Below are 18,626 nucleotides of genomic sequence, written 5' to 3' on the forward strand. Positions count from 1 at the left end.
TGCGGGGGAGAAGGTGTGATGTCCTGCCTGCTCCCAGCTCTCGGGTTCCAGCGCCGCTCTGGCTTGAATGATAAAATGGACAAAAAAAAATACCACTTTTTTGCAGCTTTGCAATACGGTTTCCATCTGCTCTTCGCCTCCCCTCCCCGCCCTCCGCACCGGAAAGAGAAACCAGCGCTCGCTTTTGAGGCTGTGCCCGTGGTACGGGCTGGGAGACGCGAGGCTGAGCCGCGGGACGGGAAGGCAGAGCTTTGTGCGGACCGTGCCTCTTCTGTGCTGAGCAGCTGTGGTGACACACGTGGGGCACGGCTGTATTTTCACGCCGGGTGCTCCCTGCCTTCGAACAAACACACCTTTGTTTTGGAGCGCATCGGTTCAGCTAGATCCATTTTTATTTTTTTTTTTGGTATTTTTTATTTGCCCAGATCATCTTCCCCGCAGCTGAGGGGAAACACGACGCTGCGGTGAACATTTGTGCTCTGGGAGATGCCTGCTTCAAAGCCTGGTTTGGGGTTTCACTTGCACCAAGGCGGGGCAGAACGCATGGCTCCAGCGGGAAGGAGACACCAGCTTCTGGTCCAGATGACCTCGTATTTCATTTCTCCCCCCCCGCTTTTTTTTTTTTCTTGGCTGTGTATGTTCTCTTGGATGCTAAAATCCAAGCCCGGGGAAGCTGCCCTGGCTGAGCCCGCACCTACATCTCTGCCTGTCACCGGGTGAAAAACACCCCAGTGCCTTCTCCATCAGTTTTCCCGGACTGTGGCGGCTTGATTGCTTTTTTAATTGGCTGCTCCGTGCTTTGCTGAGTCCTGGGAGAAGCAGACAACATACATAAATCAAATTCTTCAGGTTTCCTTCGACGATCTTCAAAGCGCCTAAGGAGCGAAGGCGAAGGAGCCCTGCATCCTGGAAGTGCATCGCGCCTGGGGTGACCCTCCTTGCTTGGAGAGTCCGGCCGCTCTCGTTACCCATAATTTTCTGCCTTTGAGACTTATAAACGTGATCTGTGATAGCTCCTACCTCGAAACGAAGCCGCGGCTTCTGCCCAGAAGCAGCGAGCGGGTTTGTGCCCCGACCCTGCGGGCACTCCGGGATCAGGGATGCTCCAGGCTGGAGGGACCACTGCTCCTTCCTGCCAGTCTCCCATCTCCAACCTTTTGTTATAAAGGGGTTTTGCAAAGAGAGATCAAAGAAAAAAACCAAACCCAACATTTTTTGGTACAATCTCTAAGCCTGGAGCTCTGCCCTGGTTTCACCGGTACTTTATGCTGGTGAAGTATGTGACGCTGTGCGCCAAGCAGCTCCTGCTTGGGGGAAATCGTGTCCCCCAGCGTAAACTGGTGGCCGTGCCGTGACCCAGGACTGAATGTGTGTGTCTGCCGCTACGCGCGCCCTGGGCTCGGGGCGTCTGTGGCACGAGGGGCTGGGTTAAAGGCTCTTCAGCTCACCGGTAATTTAGGTTTTTGGGATGAGCGTACATGCTGTATCCGAGGAGACGGGGTTGCCTGTTGATCTAGAGCCTCGGGCACCCTTCTGCTATCAGCTGCTGAAGCCGGACGGCTCTGGGAGGATCTCCCAAAGAGCCCGTTTTGTCCCCGCGTGGCTGGTTCCACCACAAACCACTTTTCCCTGGGGCGGAGAGAGCTGCGGCAGGGCTGGCTGTGCTTGGACTGAGCCGACGGGTTTACACGGGGCTTGGAAATCATCTTGGCGTGCCCCAACCCTCCTCTGCCGAGTGCTGTGACCGTACTTTGGGTTATTTTGGGGGTCTGCTCTCCGACTGAGACTGCTTTGGCAGGACAGCCCCGGCTGCTCTAATCTGCTCTCCCCTTGCCCTGCCTCCCCAGGTACGAAAGGCTTGGAGTGCTCGCCCTCCACTCCCACCATGAACTCCTACTTCTACAAGTTCATGATCAACCTTCTCAAGCGCTTCAGCAGCGAACGGAAACTCCTGGAGAACAGAGGAGCCTTCATCATCAGGTCAGAGCACCGAAGCCCCTCAGCACCCCCCCGGGCAGGGTGGGACGGGGACGATGGGGGTTGAGCAGCCCAAAGACCGAGCTCCCTTGGAGCCGAAACCATTTCCACAAGCCTCCCTTGCTCACCGGCAGATGGTTTCAGAGCAGACAGGACTTGCTTTTCACGTGTCGAGGCACCGTATTTCTCACTCCCATCCCCAGAGGCGAAATAGCTCCCTATTAAATAACGTTGTCGGAGCTCGTTTCGTTAAGAAACAACTAGACCAGCCGGAGCGTGAAGACAGGCTCGGGTTTAGGGTGCCGAGTCGAGCGAATCCCCCCACCCTGCTCAGCGAGATGCTCGCCCGGCGAAAGCCCCGTCCCCCACAGCCGCCTGTTTCGACGCTCGGAGTTGGTGGGTTTTGCTTGGGCTTTGTAAGGAGCAGAGGAGGAGGAGGAGCAGGCTGGAAAGCCGAGCGTCGTGGCAGCTGGCAGGGCGTCATCCTTACTGCAATGAAATCTGGGGCAAGGGACGCTAATTCCTCAGCTCGCTGGGAATTAATGAACTTAACGGGCGAGACGAGGTGGAGAAATCGGTGAGGAGGTTGGTGGGAGGAGAGGGAAGGAGCTGGGGTTTTCCTCCCTTGCTTTCAGGGAGGTGGCATCAAAATGAAGGCGGGGAGAGCATGAAACCCCAGCCGTGCTCCTGTGGGAGAAGAGAGCCGCCTCTCCGAAGGATGTGCGACGGACTCGTGGGGGTCCCATCGCTGTGATGGGAAAATAAAGTGTGCAGAGCTCTCAAAATCTGCTCAGCCGAGCCAGGTGTGGAGTTGCACCCGCTCAGGCAGCGGTTTGTGCCCAAGTCTTCGGGCAGCCCGAGAGCGCACCCAAAAGTTGCCGCTGGATTCGTCCCGTGAGCGATGAACGTCGAGGCGAAGCGTGGCAGGTTGCAAAAATGAGATGGAACGTGGGCAGGGCAGGGTTGTGGCCGCTGTTTGGGCTGTAGTGCGAGGATTTCAGAGGTTCCTCCTCACTTGTGTTGAATTTTAATGTAATACGTTACATTTTCCAAAAAAAAAAAAAAAAAAATCTAGCTGAGCGTATGTTTTCTTGCTTTTGATGGGAGTCTGGAAATGTTAGGTTTAGTCATACGGGGATCTAAGAATAAGAAAGATAAAATATCCCACTCGTGGTGTCCCGTCTCTTCTCCCCGGTCTGCACAGCCTTGGCAGGGGAAGCATCCCCCTAGCCCTCGTTAAGGGAGCAGGGCAATTAGAGCGATGGAGAGCCTGGGCAGGGTCACATTTAAAAGCTCTCCTGTATCGCAGCCACCTCAATTTGTTTCCCCTCTGGCTCTGGCAGGATGAGCCTTGGCTGGCGGGGCCGGCGGCGCGGTGGGACCGGCTTACGGCAGCTCAGCAAGCCGGGGCTTTTTACAGTGACTCATGCCCCAAAAAATCTGGTAAAGCCAAAAAAAAAAAAAAAAAAAGACAAAATATTATGACTCCATCCTTTGTCAAGTCACGTTGCGGCTCACACGGGGTAGATGCGGGTCTGGAGCCAAAGCGGCGGTTCTGGGAGGGGTGAGCCGTGCCCTCGGGTGCTAGTGGTTAACTCTGGAACTTACTGATGGCAGTCGTTGAAGCCCTGGTGGTAACTACGTCTTTGTTGCCTCCTGTAAAAAAGCAAGGCGAGAACAGAGTGGGAAAACTTTGAGAGGACTCTTTGGAAAAGATCGATCTCTTGCCGGAGAGACCCAGTGAACGTGGGAGCCTCGTGGTGCTATTTTTAGCCGCTTTTCAAATTGAAGCCGTATGCGCGTTCCCACGTTCCATCCCTCCCCTGTCCGCAAGCCAGCTCAGCTGTTTCGCACGGCGGGGCGAGAAGCCAGCCTCGCCGGTTTGACTCGGGAGATGCTGGTGAGGTTTCATCCTGGGCTGGAGAGCACGAAGGGATTGCTTGAGAGACCGGGACGGCGTGTGTTAAAGCGCGGTCCTCCCCTGCCTTTGCTCCCCTCGTACCCATCGTCTTCCCTTCCCCTCCTGCCCTTTCCGCTGCCGGCCGACCCGGGAACGGTGAGGCGGGGAAGGAAAATAGGCCTGTTAAGTTTAGGCAATGATTTCCAGCGGAAGGATGAGCGCTCAGGGGAAAGGGAATTGGGGCACAGGGGGTTTATTAAAGCACAGCGCAGCAGTTTTTCCCTGTCACGTTGCCAGTGGGTAAGTTCGAAGGTCTGCGAGGTCAGGCGGAGGGTCTACGGTTAGAGGCGGTTTATTTTCTAACCCCACTCAGGCTTGTTCGTGCCCGGTTGCTGACTCTGACAGGACTTTAGTCTCTCTCCTGATCCGTCCTCGGAGTCCCCGAGACAGAGGTTACGGTACGTCTTCTGCCTGAGGACGGGAGTGCGGTTTGAGCAGCGGTGTCTGCAGGACCGGTGGCACCGTCCTCTTGCTCCGTAGGGACCGGTGGTCCCCGAGACGTGCAGAGCTGCTCCAGTGCCCGCCCCACCGTGGGAGAAGCACCCGCCGCCCTCCCGGGCAGAGCTCACCCTCCGAACCTGGCTCGGGCAGGGATGGGGGCTGCCATCAGTGACCCCATCCCGAGCTGGCTATCTCGAGATGCTTTGCCAGAGGGTGGAATTAAATGAAAACACAAACTGCCTTTAGAATAGCAGGCAAACGGCTCCAAAAGCTTCTGTCGTTCCTAAGGAAGAACCCAGATCGTTTCTTCTCCCTTGCCTGGGACCACCGGGTCCGTCTGCCAGCGCTGCTGGTGCATCCGAGCGCTGCCCTCGGAGGTGCCCTTCTTGCTCTGCCGCCTTCCCCGGTGGGGTCCAGCACGGCATCGGTGGTGTGACGCCTCATCCGTGCCACCACCCAGGGGCACCTCGGGGAGGGAGAGCCTACGGCGGAGCTCAGGCGCCGGGCTGAGCCCCGGCGGGAGAAGCAGGGAGGGGCAGCGTGCAGGAAAGGGCTCTCCAAGGCTGCTTCCGTGCCTCGCGAACGCTGGGACAGGGATGCTCTTGGCGAAGGGATGCGCCGAGGGGGCTCCAGTGGAACAAATCACTCGGAGTCCTCCAGAGCAAACCGGGATGGTCTCCTGCCCATCGCCGTCTCCTGGGGGGAAAAGCCGTCTCACGCTTTCCACCCCTTGAGGAACCGGAGAGGTGACAAACCTGCTCCCGTGGTCTCTTCCAAGAATTTTTTTTTTATTTTTTTTCTTTGGCTTGGCATCAGTTTTCTGCATCACAGCAGACGGGGGTTCCTTTGGGGGTCGGTCTCTCTCTCACTGGTGACTGTTTTTAGGCTGGAAGCCAGTAAAGTTTTTCTGCCTTCGAAACTCAGAGTGCAGAGCGCTGCCTTCTCCTCTCGAGCCAGGCGTGTTTGCACCCAACGGGCTGTCGGAGGCAGGAGCCCTCGCTCAGTGTTACCTCTCACCTTGATGAGCAGACCCGAGACCTTCTCGCTAATTAGGAGCTATCTGCCCTAGCTGGCCCGTGCCCGTCCTGGACTCAACGGAGCCCTTAAGCAAGAAGCAAATACATTCAGCTGCTGGCCTCCCGACGATGGCTTGGAGCAGCAGAAAAATGCGGAGGAGCTTCCAAAGCATCACATGGCTCCTTGGAGCGGCACGGCCGTCCTCCGGGCAGGAACCCTGCGGAGGGAAAGCTGCTCGGCCGATCAGGAGGCAGGCAGCGGAGCGGTACCGAGGGGTTTTTTTAAAGCTCACACCGAGATTTAAGGGGTTGGATTTAAGGCTTGCTCATTGGTACCAGCGTTGTGGGGTGGGGGGGGGGGATTAAACGAGAGGCTAAGCCCTGCGTCACAGACGTCGGCGTTGCTGCTCGGAGCGCAGGCTGAGGACGGGGCTGGCTGCCCGAGCAGCTTGCCCTTGGAAGGAGCCGTCTTCTCCCCTCTCGTCCCTCCCCAGGGCCGATTGTGCAGCCCCTGCGCTGTCCCCAGGGTCCGTCTGAGCTCTGGGAGCAGATTTAGCTCGCTAAGCCGAGCCTAGCACCAAAGCGGCTAGCTTTTTGCTGCGCTCGGAGATGGAGCAGCTCAGGCAGTGGTGGCTGATGTACCTTGCCAGGACAACAAATGAACCCTCCGGGCTACGGGATGTGCTCGAGTGGCTGGAGACATCCCAGCGCGTGTTGTGAGTGGATGCTTTGAAGGGAAAGGCTTAACTTTTAAGCCCGGAGAGGCCGTTTTCTCGCAGAGCAGCGGCACCCTGGGGCACGAGAGGACGCCTGAGTCAGCAGTTTTTGCTCCCCGGGCAGGGACCCGTGTGCAGGGGTTGTCTCAGCTTGTTCTGCAGAGCCATTAAAAAAAGCTCCCTGCCACCCAGCGCCTTCTCACGGGGCATTTCCTGAGGTTAAACCGCTTGGAAGAAGCCCTGGGGTGAATTTCCAGCCACCTCCCGTGTGATCCCATTCGACTGAGGATGGTCCTTGGCTTTTTTCGGGGGGGGGGGGGATGCTCAAACCCCGTGGGGGGCAGCCAGGAGGGTGGGCTGGTTCTCCATCCGCTCTGGAAGATGTAGGCTGGAGCAGATGAGGTTATTCGGCCAATTTATGGCATTAGCTGGGGAGCTGGAAAATCTCAAGTCTCGTGATGGGGCTGCGGATTTATGGTTCCTGCAGACGGGAAAAGTTCACCTGGCTGGAAATCCTGCTTTTTCCTTGAGGTCTCAAAAGTCCTGCCAGGATGACGCCGGCGGAGAGCCGGATAGCGAAGAGGGCAGAGGCCGGGAGCAAACACCGGCACGGCACGTTGGGTGCACAAAGGGCTTTACGGTGCTGCCCTTGGGGGGGGCTGGGGGGGGCCGGTCCCCTCTTTTTTTGGGCAGGAAAGGACTTTTCTGCCTCTGAGCGAGTCTGGGGCTGACCGTGCGGCACCCTTTTCTCCCCAAAAAGTAGGGAAAAAGGAGCAAGGTGGGTTTGAACCTGCTAACTGGGATGGGGAGTCGGGGGGCGGGGGAGATGGAGCAGAGGGGCTGGCGTGTCCCACGAAGCGCAGACATCCGCAGCGAGCAGCGTGGTAAATCGCTTTTTGCTCCGCCTGCCTCGCGTTCCCAGGGCCGTGCTGTCCGCCCGGCGGGGTGGGAAGGGAAGGGCAGCCCACCAGTACCCCAGTGGGGAGGGAAGGGCAGCCCACCAGTACCCCAGTGGGGAGGGAAGGGCAGCCCACCAGTACCTCAGTGGGGAGGGAAGGGCAGCCCACCAGTACCCCAGTGGGGAGGGAAGGGCAGCCCACCAGTACCCCAGTGGGGAGGGAAGGGCAGCCCAACAGTACCCCAGTGGGGAGGGAAGGGCAGCCCACCAGTACCCCAGTGGGGAGGGGGGTTAGCTGCAGGCTCGGATAGCGAGGGGTACGCTGGGGATCCTGTACGGAGCTGGCCGGTTGTCGGCTTTGGTGGTGAGGGGATGCTGAAGCCCAGGATGCCACCGTCCTGCGGTGATTTGCTGTATCCTGGCCCCCCCCACCCCATCCTTACATCGGCCTTTCCTCCTGCCTCGCTGTCCCACCTCCCAGCCCGTCACCCTCGCCGGGGGAGGCTCAAGAGCCGGGACTGACCAAAATCCTCCTCTTCTCCCAGGCCCGGATGCTCTTGAGCTCCCCCGGCCACGTGGGTTGCTTGGCCGAACATCTCGATACCTCCCGAAGCTCCCGAGGTTGGGATGCGGGATCCTCTCCTGCTCTTTCCTTCGGATGTGCTGATGTCACCGTGCCCCTTCCAGCTCCCGGTGCCAAACCTGTACCCCAAAAATCCCTCTGCCCCACCAGCAAGTGAATCAGGGCTTGGGGGGACGGACACACACACACGTGTGTCATCTCTTCCTCTCTCCCACCCTCCGGGCTGCTGCATTGCAGAACAAAACCCGGGTTTGTTTTCACGGGAACCGTTCGGCTTGTACTCAGCAAAGTGCCAAAAAAAAAAAAAAAAGAGAAGGGAAAAAAAAAAAATGCAGCCCCTTTGATAAACTGTGATATGAACTCGGGTAAAATCCAAACAGCTGTGAGTGCTACAAGGGAAGCTTCTGTGTCGGGAGGCAGCGAGTCTGCGAAAATACACTGCTCTGCCTGCCAGGATGCTCGCTGGCCGCCTGCCCTTCTGCTTTAATGAACTGTGCGCTCTCCATCCCCCTCCTCCTGCCTTGCAGAAAGGAGGAACCGGAGAAAGCTTTTTATTTTTTTTATTTTTTTTCCCACCCTTATGCAAAGCAGAAATCGGGGCTCCCTCCTGCCCAAGCCCCCAGCCGGGTGCGGGGTGATGGAGCATCCCCGGCTCCGCACCGAGGTCTGCGGGCTTCTCCTCGCTCCGCTCGTTCCTCTGCGCCTCCCTTTAACCCTTGCCCGCTCCCCAAAATCTCCGTTCCCCAGCTCTGCCTCCACCCAGCCATGGGAAACCCCATCCAGAATGATGTTTTAGTGGCGTGGGGACATCCAGGCTCTGCTGTTACACATCTCCCGCTGCCCCAGCCGGGCACGGGCTCCCCTTGGGCTTCGATGTGAATTTGGGGTGGGAGCTGCACCTCCCAAACCCCCCCCCCCCCCCCCCGCAGCTCTTGAATTACCTATTTTACATCACGCAATGGGCTCCACGAGCCCAAGGGAGCACGTACCTAATGAGGTTTTAATTCACCAAGGCTACGGGGCGTGATGCTCAGCTCTCCAACGCTCTCCGCGGCCCCGTGAAGTGGGAGCTGGGGGGGGGGGAACCCCATTTCCCCCAGGCTGGATGTTGGATCTAGGGTTGCCGCGCACCGGGAGCCATCAGCGGCGTGATCTTTGCGATGGAGGAGCCTGCTTGGGATAGCAGGAGCGGGACCAGCCCCTGGACCCCCCCCCAGGGAAGGACAAGGAGGGGGGAGATGCCGTCCTGAGCCATGGGGGAGCTGGAGGAGCCGGCGGGGGACACCGGTCTCTGGGGACGAGCTCGCTGTCCTACCCGCCCGAAGCTGCTCCGGGACCGACTGTACTTGGAGCTGCCTGGGAGGATTTGATGGATTTTCCTGTAGAAAAATGGGAACCACATGTGAACGGCAGCGCCGGAGTGGGCTGGGACTAATTTGGGTCAGCAAGAGGGTGGAGGGGAGGAAGGGGAAGTGTGTGTAGGAGAGGAAAATCCTCCCAAAATGGCCAAGTTCCTTCAAAGGGCAGGTCCTGGGGGGGGCACACACACGCACATTTGCTCCCTCGAAGTGCTTTCCCTGGGATCCCAGCAGGAACGCTCCGGAAAAGCCGGCTGGGAAAGGGGGGGAGCCGGGAAAAGGTGGGCTGGGAGGCAGGGAGCGGAGCCCGCAGCTCCCCTGCTCGCTAACCATCGCGTTCCCCGGAGCACGGCGTCAGCACGAGCAGCTTCCACGGTGTCTCCCAAATTTTCCTTGCCTGGCCGATGGGGTGAGGACCCTCTTTGTGGGAAGGCGACGGTGGGTCGGTGCAGGCAAGGGGGGTGGTTTTGGCCGTTTTCGTTAAATTAACCCATCCGATCCCCTCGATCAGGGACGCGGGGGTGCTGGTGGTGTTTCCTTCTCTCGCTCTGCAAACCTGACATCTCGGTTTATTCATCTCTGCGGAGGGAAAAGCCAGGATGGAGTCTGGGAGAGGCTGAATAACGGCATCTTTCCCCTCGTCTCTCTTACAGGGGATCTTGCCCAGGATTATCCCCAAAGCGCAGGGCACGCTTGCTTAAAAACCTCAAGGCAGGGCTGAGTGTTTTGCCTCCTGCTGCTCTCATCAAGGGATTTTTATTTTTTTTATTATTATTATTATTATTTTTCTCCCCGTTCCTGACTGCTTTCGAGCATCTCGCAGCCCATCGCTCTCCGCCGGCGACGGGCACGCAGCCCTCCCACCTCACGCGCCGCCCGCAAGCGCCAGGAAGGCAAGGATGCTCCGGCACATCCCACAGTCACGCTTTGCCGCAGGTTTCCGTCAAAGGTGGATGCTCGAGGCTGGATGCTGCCCCGGGAAGAGCTCCTGGGATGGGACATCTTCAACATCCTGCTGAAAGCGTGGAGCCGTGCAAAAGCCACCCTGGTTGGAGCTTCTTCCCTTTGATGCCGCATCACGTCGGTGCTCGGCTGCGCCCGGAGCGGGTCCCCTGTGCCATTGGGTGCTCGTAGGGTGCTGGCCAGCGCGGGGAGCATCCAGCCAGCCGCTCTCCTCTTGCACATCTACGGGGCTTGGAGGGTGATGGGGAGCGAGGCTCCTCAGCCTGCATCCCACCCCGCCTCGGGATCCCTCCAGGGATCCCGGCTCCGACGGCAGGGCGGGCGTTGGGCTCCGGCCGGTGATGCTGAGAGGCGGCAGGCGCGGAGGCGAGCCTGGGGGTAAAGCCCAGATAACATCTGGGCAGCTGAACCATAAACGGGGATATTTTTTTTTTAGGCGATGCTCTTGAGTCCGGAGCACGGCTGGGCTCGCCGAGTTTCTCGCAGGCATCTCCTTTCCTGAGCTTTAGGGCGTGCTCGAGTGGCCCCGCTCCTCCTGCTCCTCCTGTCCCCGCTCCCCAAAGCCACACAAGGGTTAGCGCTGCCTCGGGCGCATTGCACACAGATTTGAGCCGGTCGAGCAAAATACGGTCAGTTTGCTCAAGCGTAAGCGTAGGATAAGTCAGCGGCGGGTCCCAGTCGAGATGTTGGCAGAAGAGACGAGGCAGCTTCACCTCCCACCCTGGGGCGTGCTCGTCCCCGAGCCGGGCAGACGGGTCCCCGTCACCCGTGGGACGCTGCCACCCCCTTCCAGTCCCTTTTTTCTTTCCTTCTGGAAAGCTTCACCCCCAAACACGCGGTGTATTCCTGCCGTACTCCGCTCCCCAGCCAGTCCTTCCGATTTCAGAGGTCTGGGGATGCCCAGCAGGACCATCTCCCCCCAAATTTACCTTCCCTACGGGGACAAATATGACTTGTCCCTGCAGGGGAGCTGCGAAGGCTCATCCACCTCTAGAACAGCAGCCTGCTCCTCGGCCGCGCTGCTAGGAGCAAAAACGCTTTTATTTCTTCATCTTAAAGGAAAGCGATGGGGAGGGAAGGGGAAGGGACCGCGGCTTCTGTCTCTCTGCAAGCTGTGCGTGCCTGGAACCCGCTCAGCCTCTCCCGGCTCCTGTTGTCACAGCTTTGCGCCCGCTCCTTTAACCTATTTTATTTGCAGCAAAGAGAAATTATGGGGCGGGGGGGGGGAGAAATAAGGCGCTTGTCAGGTTTCTTGAAAATTAGGCCACAGCTGTCAGCCTGAAAGGGAAGCGTACGTCTCAAAGGAAGGAGCTCCCGCCGCTTTACGCGTCTCCCCCTCTCCGTCACCCTTCCTCCCCTTCAAAGCGGAGGATGCTTGGCTGAAAACCTCGCTGCCCGCTGTGGTTTCCCCTCTGGGGTCAGGCTCTGGAGGGCTCGGTTGACCGTGAGTCGTTCCTCTCGCCTGGGGAGGTGGGCTGGAGCCGGGGTTTCTGCTCTTGCAGGCAGGTGGTGGCGGAGCCAGAGTTTCGGTCCTGCTAGGCACGTGCTGCTGCCTGTACCTCCTGCCTGCGGCTTGAAGCCCCAAGAGCCCAGGGCGAGACTTGTATTTGCCGTCCATTTTGCCGTCGATTCATCGACAGGTTTAAAAGTCAGAGAAGAGGTGCCTCGGGTTTATTCTTTGCTTTCCTGGAAGGTTCGGAGGGGAAGAGCTGCCTGTTTTCCAGGTGAGCCTCCCGTAGATGCTCAGATGTTCCTACAGCATCTTGTAAGCTTTGCAGGTCCTCGATGACGGCGTGCTTGCAGGCAGGATAGCTTTATCCCTGGGTCACCGTAAGGTTTCCTGGAGGAAACTCCTGGGACACGCTGACTTGGGCAGCTGGAGACTGGTGCTGGATGTGTGTCTAGTGGGCTTCAGCGTGGAGGAGCGGTCACGTTCATCTGCGTTACACATAGAGTTGGGTGATGCCTTGGGCTGAGTGGGCCATTAAGCTTCCAAATTTAGTTATCTTTTAGCTTCTGGAGGATGTTAGTGGTTGATCATCTTCTGTGCTGAAGATGATCAGAAGAAACTTCTTCTGAAGAAACTCTTCCTTCTCCTTGCTACAGTCCTGCTTCCCCACCCCGGTCGGTATGGAGCTGTGGGTAATTCACCGATCGTGTAAGTGCCCAGAGGTGTTGGATATCTGCTTTATAAACTGAAGGTGACCTCTTTGAAGGATGCTGTTTTCCAGGCAGCCAAGGGAACAAGGCTGGGTTCATCACGAGTCACGGTGGCCGTGCCCAGGAGGTGACTCGCAGCTGTGGTAGGCAGGTGGGCGGTGGGGAAGCCATCCTTCCAACCAGGACAGGGACCTCCCGGCGGTCTGGTGTCCGAGGGGAACATCACGAGGAGCAGAAGCCGAGGGCTGAGGCTCTGCAGGACCAAGATACTGTTTCACCTGCTGAAGGGAAGAAGGTTTGACCATGACTCTGCCCGTGTCTGTGGCAGTTCTCGAACCACCAGCGCGTCATCTGCGCCCAGTGTGGCATCACCAAGCCATCCCTGGGGCAGCAAGTGGCTCTGAGCATTGAGGGTGGCTGGATTTCGGCTGCTTTCCCCGGGAAATGGGGATTGTGCGGTTGCCCCATGGCGTTCGTCACCTTTCCCCGTCCTGTGAGTACCTCACGCCCGGCAGTACAACTATGCAAGAGGTTTGCTTTCGCTGAGCTCACCAGACTTGTATAGACACCCCTGGGTTTCAGCTTGGCGGTCCTAAATTTTCCATCCAGCGAGAAGACCCCCTGGGAAGTCCCCACGCGCGGGTGGCCCACCATGTCCCCTGGCTGCCGTCTCCCGAAGCCCGGCGGCGTTGGGTCCGGAGAGCTGCTGGCTTTCCCCTGGCCTGACGTTGCTTGATGTCCCACCTACGGAAAGGGGCTCTGGTCGTGCTCCTCTCAGGGACCCCCCTCGGTTGCTCTGGGACCACAGGAGGTCCCTGGGGAGCACGTTGTGGAGGAGATCGCCCCGACCCAGCGCCGAGCTGGCACCACGGCTCCTTCAGCAGTTGTCACGCTGACGGCTTCTGCCGAGCAGCCGCTCCGTGGGAGGGTTGTCGTGTTTGCAGTGAAACACTCTGCACCTTTCCCTTTTCAAGTGAAGGCATCGCAGGGCTTGTCTCCAGCTTCCCAGGATCCACACGTCTCCTCCCGGGATCCACACGTCTCCTCCCAGGATCCGCACATCTCCTCCCAGGATCCGCACGTCTCCTCCCGGGATCCGCACGTCTCTACGGCTTTCAGCGAATTTCCCAGGGGAACTTGATAACCATCACGAGAAACCGGGGCTGGCGAGGTTGAAAAGAAAGTTCAGGCTTTGTTGCACATCAAACTAGGACCCCCCGAACCGCCCCCCCTCCCGCTGACGGGCTCCCTTTGATCCGACGCTCTTGTTCCAGCCTGACCTGAACGTCAGGACATCGGGGAGAGTCCGAAAGCTGCGTGAAGCAGGAGATGCGAGTCCTGCTTTTGCTCACGTTGTCTTCCTGGCTCGAGCAGGCTCTTTGCTCGCCCGGGGCGAGCCGTGACGGCTCCCGGCTCCGAGCCCTTCCCAAGGACTTCTCCTTGGCTGGGCTGCACTTGGTGGCTTCCCGCGCCCGGCAGGTTGTGATGCTCCGCCGTGTATCTGGCTCCATCCCGGTGCCTGCAAGCCCATCCCCGGCAGACAGAACCCACTGGGTCCTCTCCGTCTCTTGACGAGGACCCGAGCTCGTTAGGGAAACGTGCCAGCAGAGGCTTGCTTTGAGATGGGAAGGGGTGGCTGGGAGAGAGGAGACGGAGCAGGCGGAGGGTCCCTCTCCTCCCCAGACCTGTCTCCTGCAGAAGGAGCCCCGCTGCTCCTAAACTTCCCAAACCCTTCGCAATCCCTTGCATTAAACGCTAGGAATTTTGAAAGCGGGAGCTGCCGGGGTTGCCATGGTTTCCCTTGCCCGGAGAAGCGGCTCTGGAGGCCGGATTCGGCAAAGCGGGGGCAGAAAAATGGAGGGCTGGGATTTTCTTCGCCGCCGCGGTGGGGAAGGACGAGGGAACGGCACCCTCCTGCCTTCCCTGCTCCTCCCTCTCTCTTCCATCCTAATTTTATCTGTGCTTCTTCTGCACATTCCTAACGGATCCCAGCTGCCGGCTTGGGCCGCGGATGCAGCGTTTCCCGGCAGGAGGATTTCAGGGGGATGGGGACGGGCATCGGCATGGCGGGGGCTGCAGCTCCCCGGGGCAGGCGGGTCGAGCCGGGGCATCTCACGGGGAGCCCGGGGTGGGGAGGAAGGGCGACAGAAAGCCTTGGGGAGGGGACGGGAGCAGAGGAAGAGGAGGGTGGGGAGGAAGCACGGAGGGGCTCTGCCCTCCTCGCGGCCGCGGGAGAGGCGGTGGTCCGGCCAAAAAGCAGAGCAGAGCCCCTGGGAGCATCGCTTCCCCCCCCCGCCACGGCCGGCTCCTTCCCCAGCTCCGGCTCTGTCCCAGTTGCTGGAAGTGGAACGAGACACGATCCTCTCCCTGCTGGGGCCCCGTGTCTGCCCAGAGCTAATAAAGCAAATCACTCGTGCTTAATGAAGAAGCACCTGCTTAATTGAACGCAGCGGGACGGTGCTCGGCACGGCCGGGCGATGGGAGGGGGCCAGCAGTGTTCCCCCCAGGGCTCCCTGCGGGTCCCAGCGGAGGGGCCGGTGTCTTCATCTGCAGCAGGGCTGGATTTCATCTTTTTTTTCTTTTAATTTTACGGAAAACCAGGCTTTCACCCCCTCGGAGCAAGCATCGGGCTGCCCTGACCCTCTGACGCCCCGTTCCCGCGCGCCGGCTCGGGGCAGTGGACGGTGCTGAAGCAGTTAAAGGGACGAGCGGGCGGGATGGGAGCTCCGGCAGCTCCCCGAAACCGCGATGTTTAGATTAGCCGGGTTTCCAGGCATCGTGCTGTCAAAGCAAGAGGGCCGGGAGGGACGCCGGGGCTTGTCCTTAATTGGAGATGTGGCTCCGAAGCCGCCCCATCGCTCTGACGTCCCTTGGGCTCCGGCCCGCGGCTTTCGGCTTGTCCCCGTAGGCGGCCACCCCATCCCGCCCCAGCGATCGTTAGCGGGATGGGGGCTCGTTGTGATTGGCATCGCTGCGGGATCGGGGCCGGGGGGCCGGGGAGGGGGGGATGCTCTGGTGCTTAATGGGATGTGGCTGGGGCGCAGCTCGGGGGTGCTGGGGGGGGGTGGACACCCCAGGGCGGCATGGCGATGCGAAGCTGGTGGCGGTGACCTTGGCATCGGCTCGCCAAGGGGTTCTGTGGGGGAAGGGGCAGGGTCCTGTCCCCAGGGCGGGGGCTGGCGGTGTCCCCATGGGTCCCTTGGGAGCCCCGCTGCGGCCCGGCCCCATCCGAGGCAGCGGGCAGGGGGTGTCGTCGTTGTCCCCCCCCCACGCTGCAGGCGGGCGCTGCCTCCCATCTGCCTGCGGCCACGTTCCTTGGCTCCGTCGGAAAGGCTTGAATAACCCTTTTAATTTAAGGAGTTAAATTTTAATGGCCTAAATACCACACTTCATTATCGCCGCCGCGTGCCTGCGCCGACGGCTGCCTGACGTCTCGGCGATGCGATGCGGCGATGCGATGTGGCTGCTGCCTCCCCGGGGGGCCGGGGAGGGGGGGGAACCGCTGCTTCCCCTCCTCTCCCACACCGGGAGGTCCTTGGGGACTCGCCGGGTGCCCGTGGGCAAGTGTCACCCACGGGGATGCAGGGAGAGCCCCGGGGAGAGGCACCCCGCCGGGATGATGCTTCGGGGAGGGGGTTAGCCGGCTCCTTCCGTCGTCACGTCAAAGCGCGGGCGGGTGGGTGGATGGGTGAGCTGCCCCTTAGTAACTGGGGCTTTAAAAGCCTTGGGGCTGGGCTGTATAGATGCGTGTTTTTATGGGGTCTGTATGTCTGGGGCGTTTGTATCTGGGGTACGGCTCCCGCTCGCTGTCCCCTCTGCCCCCGGCCCCCTCCGCCATCTCGGCTGCTGCCCGGGTGGTTTGGAGCCACCTGTCCCGCGGGCGGCCCCGTGCCCTGCCTCCTCCCGGCCAGCCCTGCGTTCCCCTCGTGCCATCGCAGCCTCCCGGGGGATGGGCTCCGGGGGACCCTCCCGGCCCACCCGCAGCCGCCCGGCGCTGGCGGTTGGGCTCAGCTGCTGGTTGCCGTCACCGAGGCCGGCAGCTGCGTGACCGGCCAGTTGTCCCCTCCTTCGGGGACCGCTTTTGGGATGTGCTGACCAAGGGGCTTCTCAAGGAGGTGGGGGCGGGGGGGGGGGAGCAGTTTGGGGTCTCAGGGGAGGCCGCTGAGCACTGGCAAACTCGCTCTGCTGGTGGTTCCCGCACGGCTGCTCCGTTAACACCCCGACGGTTTCCGGTTTCCCGGTGCCACCGAAAGGACGGGGGAACAAACCCAACCCCTTCCCCACTAATCAGAACCAGGCCTGAAATTAGAAAGCGGCTCGCGTTCAGCCCCCCGCTCGCTGGGAACGCGGCGTTAGCCAGCCAAATGTCAGAGCTCCTATTTCTGGCAAGCGAGAGCCCTCCTTTTCCACCGAGCAGCGTCGGAGGGGGGGATCCGACCTGTGTCCTTGCCGTGGGCGGACGAGGGCAGCTCCGAGAATCGCCCTCAACATTCGCCAGCACCAGTTTTGAGCTTGTTTGAGCTCTTTTTGTAGCCTTTCTGCCTGGAAGGTGTAAAAGACCCGCTCCTCGCCAGCGCCGGCTGTCCCAGCACGCTGGGCGCTTTGCAATGGGGGCGGGTAAAAACTATCCCGGTGTTTCTCTCTGGAGGACCCATCCCCTCTTTGGGCACGGTAAATCATCCCGTTTCGCAGCCCGAACGCCCGGCGCCCGCTCCGGCACGGCTGCTGGAGGAAGCTCGGCAAAGGCTACGGCATCCGGTTATCCCCTCTTACTGGGAAAGGGCAGGATGGAGCCAGCTCGTCCCTGGGCTGGGCTCAGACCTGCCCGGGCTGGGCTTGCTTTGCCGCAGCCGGCGATGACCGGATCCCGCCTGCAATGCTGAGCTATTGATTTGTTTTTGGCTCCGTCAGGCTGGACTAAAAGCCTCTGCCTTCCCCTTCCCTCCCTCGACGCTTCGCTTTCCCATCGCTCTCCCTCCTCCAGCCAGCCCGCGTCCAAGCGGCGAGAAATCGAGGAAGCGTTTTCATCCCCATGAATGCAGCTGGTTACGTAAGAATAATTGGGATAAAGGAGCTTATTTATCACGGCCCGTTCCATTTTAACGGGGTCCGGGGCGATCGCCGGGTTGGGTTATGTAAAAGCCCGCACAGAGCATCTCATTGTCCGGTCGGCGGCCACGCGGGATGCGGGAGCTGCCGATGGAGAGGAGACGGGGCTGGGCGAGGAGGGGACGGGTTGCTTGGCAGAATTGGGAGGAAGATGAGGGGTTTCTTCCTCCACGTGTTGGGAGGGAAAATCCATTTCTTCATTCCTTGTCCACCGCCAGGCTTTAGGGTACGGTCTTTGGTGTCTTCCTGTAGCCATCTAGTCTTCCAGCGGTCCTTCCCCACGGGGACAGGAGCTGGAAACTCGTCTCCTTCCTCTTCCTCACCCCAGGAGGTGAAAACCTGACCCGGGGTAGGGGATGGGGTGGGGGTTCAGGTGTGCTTCCCACCTCCCAGCCAAACCGAGACCCGCTGAGCAGCTAGCGAATGCCCCCCACCCAGCCACCGAAGCGGGTGCTCCTTGCTTTGCCTCCTAAACCCTTCTGAGATGCCTCCAGGGGGGGAATTTGGTTGCCAGCTGAGATTATCTGGTGGGGAACAGGGGTTGGTAGGAGGTGGGGGGAAGCGGAGGTGCTCTGCGGGATGCCAGCATCTCCCCCGGTGCTGAGGTTCCGTGTCAGCCCGTGGGGGAGATGTGGGGACCCGAGGAGCATCCCAGTTTCAGGAGAAGCTGGGGAGCTGGGTGGGCTTCCCCAGGTCTCCCTGATGCGTGCATCGGAGAGCTGAGCCAGGCGGCGTTTCAGGTGTCCTCAGACAAACCGCCCAAGAAGGCAGGAGCCTGGAGAAAAACAGGAAATCCTCAAATCCAAACAAACACGGAAGAAAAAAAAAAGGGAGAAAAAAAAATAAAAATCTGGGTTTTGGTTTCTGGTCTAAAATGTTGAAAACCTTGAGAATTTCCCAAGGTTTGTTAAGCAGAACATTCCTGCTGTGACCTGCCGGGCCCGGCCAGGCAGATCGGTGTGGGCTGCGGCGCCAGCTACGCCGTGTTTTGGGGAGAGCGCTGCCGGCGGGGTGTCCGATGGAGCAGGGGCATCTTCCAGCTTCACCGGCTGGAGCTCCGGAGCCCCTTGGCACCGGATTTCCTGGGAGCCGGAGCGTGGAGGAGTTCAAAGAGCAACGGGGGACAGGGTACTGGGAGAAAGGGGGGTTGTAGAGGGGAAAGGCAGCTTCTGGGTCCAGGGGTCCCGGCTTGCGCAGCGCCGCCCTGGTTCCCTGGTGTCAGAGGGATACTGGTCTGACTGGGCCATCACGGGCCATCTGTAACCGCGCTGCTGTGGTGGTCAGGGTGGAAAGCGATGCCGAAACCTCCGGAGGGAGGTCGCTGGGCGGCTCGAGGTGGCAGCAAGCTGCGGGTGGGTGCCGGCGAGGTCCCGGAGCAGCACGGCCGGGGATGTGTCTCAGCCCAGCCATTTATTTTATTTTGGCCTTGCCCCGGTGTGAATAGC

The 18,626-nt window shown here is 60.1% G+C and overlaps 1 protein-coding gene across 2 annotated transcripts in view; it reads left to right on the forward strand.

The window, feature by feature from the left end:
* The window catches only part of VAC14 (VAC14 component of PIKFYVE complex), an 81,470-nt gene that overhangs the window by 37,466 nt on the left and 25,378 nt on the right, over positions 1-18,626 (forward strand). For both annotated transcript variants that reach the window (XR_012837625.1, XM_075765796.1), the window contains exon 14: positions 1,848-1,980. Coding sequence is in view for 1 of the 2 variants with exons in the window: in XM_075765796.1 (XP_075621911.1) it covers positions 1,848-1,980 (133 nt within the window). In the remaining variant the exon portion in view is untranslated. The remainder of the gene's footprint in view (positions 1-1,847; positions 1,981-18,626) is intronic.

The sequence above is a fragment of the Balearica regulorum genome, chromosome 13 (assembly GCF_011004875.1).
Source record: "Balearica regulorum gibbericeps isolate bBalReg1 chromosome 13, bBalReg1.pri, whole genome shotgun sequence".
Taxonomy (NCBI): domain Eukaryota; kingdom Metazoa; phylum Chordata; class Aves; order Gruiformes; family Gruidae; genus Balearica; species Balearica regulorum.